The sequence below is a fragment of the Mizuhopecten yessoensis genome, unplaced genomic scaffold (assembly GCF_002113885.1).
Source record: "Mizuhopecten yessoensis strain PY_sf001 unplaced genomic scaffold, ASM211388v2 scaffold10853, whole genome shotgun sequence".
NCBI classification, from domain to species: Eukaryota; Metazoa; Mollusca; class Bivalvia; order Pectinida; family Pectinidae; genus Mizuhopecten; species Mizuhopecten yessoensis.
This window is the reverse complement of record NW_018408754.1, coordinates 1-11,787: the sequence shown is the minus strand read 5'-3', so window position 1 is coordinate 11,787 and position 11,787 is coordinate 1. Positions and strand designations below refer to the sequence as shown.

The 11,787-nt window shown below is 36.5% G+C and overlaps 1 protein-coding gene across 1 annotated transcript in view; it reads left to right on the top strand.

Annotated features, from left to right (window-relative positions):
- LOC110463010 (dorsal-ventral patterning tolloid-like protein 1) overlaps positions 1-6,619 on the top strand; it is a gene marked incomplete at its 3' end in the record, with an annotated part of 39,107 nt that extends 32,488 nt beyond the window's left edge. The window contains exons 7-8 of the mRNA XM_021517323.1: positions 1,719-1,837; positions 6,458-6,619. Coding sequence (XP_021372998.1) covers positions 1,719-1,837; positions 6,458-6,619 — 281 coding nt within the window. The remainder of the gene's footprint in view (positions 1-1,718; positions 1,838-6,457) is intronic.
- Between the last annotated feature and the right edge of the window lie 5,168 nt (positions 6,620-11,787).

The window sequence follows — 11,787 nt, the reverse complement described above, 5'->3', positions numbered from 1 at the left end:
TCAGGGGTTGACACTAACTTTTAATAGGTGGTGGACCGCAGGTCCACCTGCTCTCTTGATCTGGTGGACCTGGTTAATTTCTGGTGGACCTGAATAATATTCTCAGATCTGGGGCGCTTTGCGCCCCGGTCGACGAGCGTAGCGAGGAGTGGGGGGTGGGTTCGGGAGGGGGTAACCCCCCTCCTGAATAAGAGGGGGGTATGGGGGTCCTCCCCCGAATTTTTTTAAAAGCTAGATGCAAAATCCTGGCATCTGAGGGTTTTAAACAAATAATGAAGGTTTTTTAATTTTCTGTAAAAAACTTGCTTTTTCTCCTTATTTTTTTTATTTTTTCCATTTATGATCAAGTTTTAGTAAATGACACAGAAACATGGAACAATTTTCTCCTTGTTTTTTTTTTTACATAGCTCCCATCCAAAGGTGTTTGAAATTCTGACTGTAAATTGAGATAAAGATCATATGAAAAAATAAGGATAAAATAATATACTTTTTTATAGTATTATACCTTTTTTATATGATCTTTATCTCAATATACAGTCAGAATGTCAAACAAATTTGCCCCAACAGTAGTCTTTACGTATTTTGTTGCAACTCTATTCAATCCTTCCTGGACATTTTGGAATCATCTTCTGAGTGCACGATACCCCACATTTCATTAAGTTTGTGTCAGTATCATTATTGAGCCATGTAAACGATTTTCCATGACTCCCTAAAGGATATCATCCTTTTTGTTGCCCATACAAACTTCGTGTTGTTTTTGTTCTGTTGAAGTTTTTAACTATTTTTTTGCCAGTGGTTGTAAACCAAGCCATTTAAAAATCGCGACACAGGCGATACGGTACTAGTCTAGTACAGATACTAAGTTAATCGACGGACACGATCACCTTAACGATATACGCTATAGAATACGATAGAAATCAAAACGTAACACAAAATTGTGAGACTAAGTTTACCTTCATTTATCGGTTGACCACCGTGATCGTGACGTCATCGTCATTTTAGTGCTTATAATAGCGGCAAACTATACCGCAAGCGACTCAAATGCTGAAAAGATTCCGACTTACCGCAAGCGGATTCACGCACTTCACTCGTCCAAGAATGATAACGACAACTTTTAGCGGGTTAACAACACGAAAATACGATACATTTTTTAACCAGATAGGATTTTACGGCTCGCTGGCGAAGGAAATAAAGTCTTTATTAGTATATTTCTGAACAATATTCCAAATATATATACACTAATCAAGTAATATGTGGTGGACCGGCGGTCTACCAGCTTTGGAGATTAAGTGGACCGTCCAAGATTTTGGTGGACCCGGTCCTCCGGTCTACCGTTAGTGTCGACCCCTGAGTCATTGGACAGTCCGATACGTTTGGTGTAGCATGTGCCCTTCATCATTGGACAGTCCAATACGTTTGGTGTAGCATGTGCCCTTCCTCATTGGACAGTCCAATACGTTTGGTGAAGCATGTGTCCTTCCTCATTGGACAGTCCGATAAGTTTGGTATAGCATGTGCCCTTCCTCATTGGACAGTCCGATACGTTTGGTGTAGCATGTGCCCTTCCTCTTGTAGAATTCCTGATGTATGTGTTGGTGTAGAAAACAGTCTCGACCTAGCAAGATAACGATAACACATGGTTTACTTAGGAATGTGTACCAAGTAAAAGACGAATCGCCTTTACTTAGATTACCGAGGTGTTTTTTGTTCATTTACAGAACAGAAACAAATTGTAAATGGACAATTCAGACAGGTGGAAAAATCAAGTACACCATGTCTTTCTTTCACCTAGAGGCTGAAAGCACCTGTACAGACGCTGATTTCTTGTCGATCACTGGTAAGTTTTAATGTATATTGCAGAGAATGTCGAGTTGGTAAAGTTGTCCATTGTGAAAAAAGTATCAGATTCCTGTTTGAATCGTTAATTAAATATTTATGTTAATACCAAACATTGTTTTATACCAACAATGTTCAAAGAGTGTGTCCCTTTAGATAGTATTTCGTCCTGTGTGTCTGTTTACAGATATTCAAAAATTCATAAAGTCCCCTGATCAATAATATGTTATTGTCTCATAATTGTCTGTGCCAACGGCCTACCTCAACACTCAAACGATAAGAAGAGACTCTAACTTTTGTGTACCCTGATAAATAATTATCTGGTCTTTGTGTGTCACCTTAGAGATGATTTATCTGGTCCTTGTGTGTCACCTTATAGATAATTATCTGGTCCCTGTGTCCTCTTATAGATACTTATTGGTCCTTGTATGTCCTCTTATAGATAATTATCTGGTCCTTGTGTGTCACCTTATAGATAATTATCTGATCTTTGTGTGTCACCTTAAGAGAAATGTATCTGGTCCTTGTGTGTCACCTTATAGATAATTATCTGGTCTTTGTGTGTCACATTTAGAGAAATGTATCTGGTCCTTGTGTGTCCCCTTATAGATAATTATCTGGTCCTTGTGTGTCACCTTATATATAATTATCTGGTCCCTGTGTGTCCCCTTATAGATAATTATCTGGCCCTTGTGTCCACTTATAGATATTTATCTCGTACTTGTGTCCCCTTATTGATAATTATCTGGTCCTTGTGTGTCACCTTATAGATAATTATCTGATCTTTGTGTGTCACATTTAGAGAAATGTATCTGGTCCTTGTGTGTCCCCTTATAGATAATTATCTGGTCCCTGTGTGTCCCCTTATATATATTTATCTGGTCCTTGTGTGTCCCCTTATATATAATTATCTGGTCCCTGTGTGTCACCTTATAGATAATTCTCTGGTCCTTGTGTGTCACCTTATAGATAATTATCTGATCTTTGTGTGTCACCTTAAGAGAAATGTATCTGGTCCTTGTGTGTCATCTTATAGATAATTATCTGGTCTTTGTGTGTCACATTTAGAGAAATGTCTCTGGTCCTTGTGTGTCCCCTTATAGATAATTATCTGGTCTTTGCGTGGCCCCTTATAGATAATTATCTGGTCCCAGTGTGTCCACTTATAGATATTTATCTGGTCCTTGTGTGTCCCCTTATATATAAATATCTGGTCCCTGTGTGTCCCCTTATAGATAATTATCTGGTCCTTGTGTCCACTTATAGATATTTATCTCGTACTTGTGTCCCCTTATTGATAATTATCTGGTCCTTGTGTGTCACCTTATAGATAATTATCTGGTCTTCGTGTGTCACATTAAGAGAAATGTATCTGGTCCTTGTGTTTCACTTTATAGATAATTATCTGGTCCATGTGTCCCCTTATAAATAATTATCTGGTCCCTGTGTGTCTCCTTATATATATTTATCTCGTCCTTTTGTGTCACCTTATAGATACTTATTGATCCTTGTGTGTCCCCTTATAGATACTTATTGATCCTTGTGTCACCTTATAGATAATTATCTGATCATTGTGTCCCTTTATAGATACTTATCTGGTCCTTGTGTGTCCCCTTATAGATAATTATCTGGTCCTTGTGTGTCCCTTTATAGATAATTATCTGGTCCCTGTGTGTCCCCTTTTAGATAATTATCTGGTCCTTGTGTCTACTTATAGATATCTATCTGGTCCTTGTGTCCCCTTATTGATAATTATCTGGTCCTTGTGTGTCCCCTTATAGATAAGTATCTGGCTGGTCCATGTGTGTCCACTTATAGATATTTATCTCGACATTGTGTCTACTTATAGATATTTATCTGGTCTTTGTGTGTCCCCTTATAGATAATTATCTGGTCCCTGTGTGTCCTCTTATAGATGATTATCTCATCCTTGTGTCCACTTATAGATATTTATCTCGACATTGTGTCTACTTATAGATAATTATCTGGTCTTTGTGTGTCCCCGTATAGATAATTATTTTGTCCTTGTGCTACTTATATCTATCTATCTGGTCTTTGCGTGTCCCCTTATAGATAATTATCTGGTCCCAGTGTGTCCACTTATAGATATTTATCGGGTCCTTGTGTGTCCCCTTATATATAAGTATCTGGTCCCTGTGTGTCCCATTATAGATGATTATCTGGTCCCTGTGTGTCCTCTTATAGATGATTATCTCATCCTTGTGTCCACTTATAGATATTTATCTCGACATTGTGTCTACTTATAGATAATTATCTGGTCGCTGTGTGTCCCCTTATAGATAAGTATCTGGTCTTTGTGTGTCCCCGTATAGATAATTATTTTGTCCTTGTGCTACTTATATCTATCTATCTGGTCTTTGCGTGTCCCCTTATAGATAATTATCTGGTCCCAGTGTGTCCACTTATAGATAAGTATCTGGTCTTTGTGTGTCCCCTTATATATAAGTATCTGGTCCCTGTGTGTCCCATTATAGATGATTATCTGGTCCCTGCGTTTCCACTTATAGATGATTATCTCGTACTTGTGTCTACTCATAGATAATTATCTGGTCCCTGTGTGTCTCCTTATAGATTAGTATCATGTCCTTGTGTGTCCCCTTATAGATAATTATCTGGTCCCTGTGTGTCTCCTTATATATATTTATCTGGTCTTTATGTGTCCCCTTATAGATATTTATCTGGTCCCTGTGTGTCTACTTATAGATATTTATCTGGTCCCTGTGTGTCCTCTTATTGATAATTATCTGGTCCTTGTGTGTCCCCTTATAGATAAGTATCTGGCTGGTCCATGTGTGTCCACTTATAGATATTTATCTCGACATTGTGTCTACTTATAGATATTTATCTGGTCTTTGTGTGTCCCCTTATAGATAATTATCTGGTCCCTGTGTGTCCTCTTATAGATGATTATCTCATCCTTGTGTCTACTTATAGATATTTATCTGGTCCTTGTGTGTCCCCTTATAGATAATTATCTGGTCCCTGTGTGTCTCCTTATATATATTTATCTGGTCTTTATGTGTCCCCTTATAGATATTTATCTGGTCCCTGTGTGTCCACTTATAGATATTTATCTGGTCCCTGTGTGTCCTCTTATAGATGATTATCTCGTCCTTGTGTCTACTTTTAAATATTTTTCTGGTCCTTGTGTGTCCCCTTATAGATAATTATCTGGTCCTTGTGTCTACTTTTAGATATTTTTCTGGTCCTTGTGTGTCCTCTTATAGATAATTACCTGATCCTTGGGTGGCCTCTATAGATGATTATCTCGTCCTTGTGTCATCTTATAGATAAGTATCTGGTCTTTGTGTGTCCCCTTATAGATACTTATCTGGTCCTTGTGTCTACTTTTAGATATTTTTCTGGTCCTTGTGTGTCCCCTTATAGATAATTATCTCGTCCTTGTGTGTCCCCTTATAGATAATTATCTCGTCCTTGTGTGTCCCCTTATAGATAATTATCTCGTCCTTGTGTCTACTTTTAGATATTTTTCTGGTCCTTGTGTGTCCCCTTATAGATAATTACCTGATCCTTGGGTGTCCTCTTATAGATAATTATCTGGTCCCTGTGTGTCCCCTTATAGATAATTATCTGGTCCTTCTGTGTCCCCTTATATATAATTATCTGGTCCTTGTGTGTCCCCTTATAGATATTTATCTGGTCCTTGTGTGTCCCCTTATAGATAATTATCTCGTCCTTGTGTGTCCCCTTATAGATAATTATCTCGTCCTTGTGTGTCCCCTTATAGATAATTATCTCGTCCTTGTGTCTACTTTTAGATATTTTTCTGGTCCTTGTGTGTCCCCTTATAGATAATTACCTGATCCTTGGGTGTCCTCTTATAGATAATTATCTGGTCCCTGTGTGTCCCCTTATAGATAATTATCTGGTCCTTCTGTGTCCCCTTATATATAATTATCTGGTCCTTGTGTGTCCCCTTATAGATATTTATCTGGTCCTTGTGTGTCCCCTTATAGATAATTATCTCGTCCTTGTGTGTCCCCTTATAGATAATTATCTCGTCCTTGTGTGTCCCCTTATAGATAATTATCTCGTCCTTGTGTCTACTTTTAGATATTTTTCTGGTCCTTGTGTGTCCCCTTATAGATAATTACCTGATCCTTGGGTGTCCTCTTATAGATAATTATCTGGTCCCTGTGTGTCCCCTTATAGATAATTATCTGGTCCTTCTGTGTCCCCTTATATATAATTATCTGGTCTTTGTGTGTCCCCTTATAGATATTTATCTGGTCCTTGTGTGTCCCCTTATAGATAATTATCTGGTCCTTGTGTGTCCCCTTATAGATAATTATCTGGTCTTTGTGTGTCCCCTTATAGATATTTATCTGGTCCATGTGTGTCCCCTTATATATAGTTATCTGTTCCTTGTGTGTCCCCTTATAGATAATTATCTGTTCCTTGTGTGTATCCCGTCTTTTTATATACAAATGTACTTTCTAGTCATTTCATGTCCCTTTGGATATTAAGAGGTGACCAGAATTGCCCCTTATTGTTTTCAATAATTATCTTGTGTACGTCTTTCTAGAAAGCTTATAGTTGCTTGTTCTTTATATTTCTTTAATTGATATGTATATTTCAGTTCGAGGTATAATGGGGCAACCGGAGTGCGACAGAGAGCTCCAAAGCGAAACAGTGATAGATCTAGAAAGTCCTGTAGTAGTGGACTTTCACTTTGATGACAGCGTTAGTCAGGCAGGATTTCTGATGTGTTTCGAAAATATCGGTATATTAACTAAATTCTGTAATTATTAACACAATCAAATTCCCTGTAATTATTGATAATAGCAAACATATAAAAAATACAACAACAAACAAATGTACACTACTACATACCACAAACTACAACATGTACTACATCAACTATTACACTACTTCACAACCAACTACTACATGTACTACATCAACTATTACACTACTACACCAACAACAACTACTTGTACTACATCAACTATTACACAACTTCACAACCAACTACTACATGCACTACATTTAGTAGTACAATACTACTACACCAACAACTACTTGTACTACATCAACTATTACACTTCTACACCACCAACTACTACATGTACTACATTTACTAGTACAATACTACACCACCAGATACAGTACTACATTTACTAGTACAATTCTGCACCATCAACTACTACTTGTACTACATCAACTATTACAATACTACACCAACAACTACTAAATGAACTACATCAACTATTACACTACTTCACAACCAACTACTACATGTACTACATCAACTATTACACTACTACACAAACAACTATTACATGTACTACATTTACTAGTACAATTCTGCACCATCAACTACTACTTGTACTACATCAACTATTTCACTACCACACCAACTACTGCATGTACTAAATCAACTATTACACTACTTCACCAACTACTACATGTACTACATTTACTAGTACAATACTACTACACCAACAACTACTACATGTACTACATCAACTAATATACTACTTCACCACCAACTACTACATGTATTACATTTACTAGTACAATACTACTTCACCACCAACTACTACATGTATTACATTTACTAGTACAATACTACTACACCAACAACTTCTACATGTACTACATTTACTAGTACAATACTACTACACCAACAACTTCTACATGTACTACATCAACTATAACACTAGTTCACCAACTACTACATGTACTACATCAAATATAACACTAATTCACCAACTACTACATGCACTACATCAACTATAACACTAATTCACCAACAACTACATGTACTACATCAACTATTACAGTACAACACCAACTACTACATGTACTACATCAAATATAACACTAATTCACCAACTACTACATGCACTACATCAACTATAACACTAATTCACAATCTACTACATGTACTACATCAACTATAACACTCATTCACCAACTACTACATGTACTACATGAACTATTACACTACTTCACCACCAGCAACTACATGTACTACATTTACTAGTACAATTCTGCGCCATCAACTACTACTTGTACTACATCAACTATTACAATACTACTCCAACAACTACTACATGTACTACATCAACTAATATACTACTTCACCACCAACTACTACATGTACTGCATCAACTATAACACTAATTCACCAACTACTACATGTGCTACATCAACTATTACACTACTTCACCACCAGCTACTACATGTACTACAACAACTATTACACTACTTCACCACCAGCTACTACATGTACTACAACAACTATTACACTACTTCACCACCAGCAACTACATGTACTACATCAACTATAACACTGACACACCAACTACTACTACATGTACTACATCAACTATTACACTACTTCACCACCAGCAAACTACTGCATGTACTAAATCAACTATTACACTATTACACCAACTACTACATGTTCTACATCAACTATTACAATACTGCACCACCACTAACTACTACATTTACTAGTACAATACTACACCACCACTAACTACTACATGTACTACATCAACTTTTACACTACTCCACCAACTACTACATGTATTACATTTACTAGTACATTACTACTACACCAACTACTACACCAACTACACATGTACTACATTTACTAGTACAATACTACACCACCAGATACAACTTGTACTACATCAACTATTACACTACTACACCAAGAACTACTACATGTACTACATCAACTAATATAGTACACTTCACCTACCTACTACACCACCAACTACTACATGTACTAAATCAACTATTACACTATTACACCAACTACTACATGTTCTACATCAACTATTACAATACTACACCACCACTAACTACTACAGCAACTACATGTACTACATCAACTATAACACTACCACACCAACTACTACTATATGTACTACATCAGCTATTACACTACTACACCACCAACTACTTGTACTACATCAACTATTACACTACTTCCCCACCAGCAACTACATGTACTACATCAACTATAACACTACCACACCAACTACTACTATATGTACTACATCAACTATTACACTACCTCACCACCAGCAAATACATGTACTACATCAACTATAACACTACCACACCAACTACTACTATATGTACTAAAGCAACTATTACACTACTACACCACAAACTACTTCATGTACTACATCAACTATTACACTACTTCACCATCAGCAACTACATGTACTACATCAACTATAACACTACCACACCAACTACTACTATATGCACTACATCAACTATTACACTACCACACCAACAAATACATGTATTACATCAACTATTTCACTACTACACCAACTACTACATGTATTACATTTACTAGTACATTACTACTACACCAACTACTACACCAACTACACATGTACTACATTTACTAGTACAATACTACACCACCAGATACAACTTGTACTACATCAACTATTACACTACTTCACCAACAACTACTACGTGTACTACATCAACTATTATACTACTTCTCCATCAACTACTACATGTACTACATCAACTTTTACACTACTCCACCAACTACTACATGTATTACATTTACTAGTACATTACTACTACACCAACTACTACACCAACTACTACATGTACTAAATCAACTATTACACTATTACACCAACTACTACATGTTCTACATCAACTATTACAATACTGCACCACCACTAACTACTACATTTACTAGTACAATACTACACCACCAGATACAACTTGTACTACATCAACTATTACACTACCACACCAACAAATACATGTATTACATCAACTATTTCACTACTACACCAACTACTACATGTACGACATCAACTATTACACTACTACACCATCAACTACTACATATACTACATTTACTAGTACAATACTACACCACCAGATACAACTTGTACTACATCAACTATTACACTACTTCACCATCAGCAACTACATGTACTACATCAACTATAACACTACCACACCAACTACTACTATATGTACTACATCAACTATTACACTACCTCACCACCAGCAAATACATGTACTACATCAACTATAACACTACCACACCAACTACTACTACATGTACTCTACATCAACTATTACACTACTACACCATCAACTACTACATATACTACATTTACTAGTACAATACTACACCACCACTAACTACTAAATGTACTACATCAACAATTACACTACTTCACCACCAACTACTACATGTACTGCATCAACTATTACACTACTTCACCATCAGCAACTACATGTACTACATCAACTATAACACTACCACACCAACTACTACTATATGTACTACATCAGCTATTACACTACTACACCACCAACTACTACCTGTACTACATCAACTATTACACTTCTTCACCAACAACTACTACTAATTGTACTACATCAACTTTTACACTACTACACCAACTACTACATGTGCTACATCAACAATTACACTACCACACCAACTACTCCATGTACTACATCAAATATTACACTACTTCATCACCAACTACTACATGTACTGCATCAACTATTACACTACTTCACCATCAGCAACTACATGTACTACATCAACTATAACACTACCACACCAACTACTACTATATGGACTACATCAACTATTACACTACTACACCAACAAACTACTACATGTACTACATGAACTATTACACTACTTCACCACCAGCTACTACATGTACTACAACAACTATTACACTACTTCACCACCAGCAACTACATGTACTACATCAACTATAACACTGACACACCAACTACTACTACTACTACATGTACTACATCAACTATTTCACTACGACACCAACTACTACATGTACTACATGAAATATTACACTACTTCATCACCAACTAATACATGTACTGCATCAACTATTACACTACTTCACCATCAGCAACTACATGTACTACATCAACTATAACACTACCACACCAACTACTACTATATGCACTACATCAACTATTACACTACCACACCAACAAATACATGTATTACATCAACTATTTCACTACTACACCAACTACTACATGTGCTACATCAACAATTACACTACCACACCACCAACTACTACATGTACTAAATCAACTATTACACTATTACACCAACTACTACATGTTCTACATCAACTATTACAATACTGCACCACCACTAACTACTACATTTACTAGTACAATACTACACCACCAGATACAACTTGTACTACATCAACTATTACACTACCTCACCACCAGCAAATACATGTACTACATCAACTATAACACTACCACACCAACTACTACTATATGGACTACATCAACTATTACACTACTACAACATCTACTACATGTACTACATCAACTATGACACTTCTTCACCAACAACTACTGCTAATTGTACTACACTACATGTACTACATCAACTATTATACTACTTCACCACCAACTACTACATGTACTACAACAACTATTACACTACTACACCACAAACTACTTCATGTACTACATCAACTATTACACTACCTCACCACCAGCAAATACATGTACTACATCAACTATAACACTACCACACCAACTACTACTATATGTACTACATCAACTATTACACTACCTCACCACCAGCAAATACATGTACTACATCAACTATAACACTACCACACCAACTACTACTACATGTACTCTACATCAACTATTACACTACTACACCAACTACTACATGTATTACATTTACTAGTACATTACTACTACACCAACTACTACATGTACTACAATGTACTACATCAACTAATATAGTACACTTCACCACCAACTACTACATGTACTGCATCAACTATTACACTACTTCACCAACAACTACTACATGTACTACATCAACTAATATAGTACACTTCACCACCAACTACTACATGTACTACATCAACTATTACACTG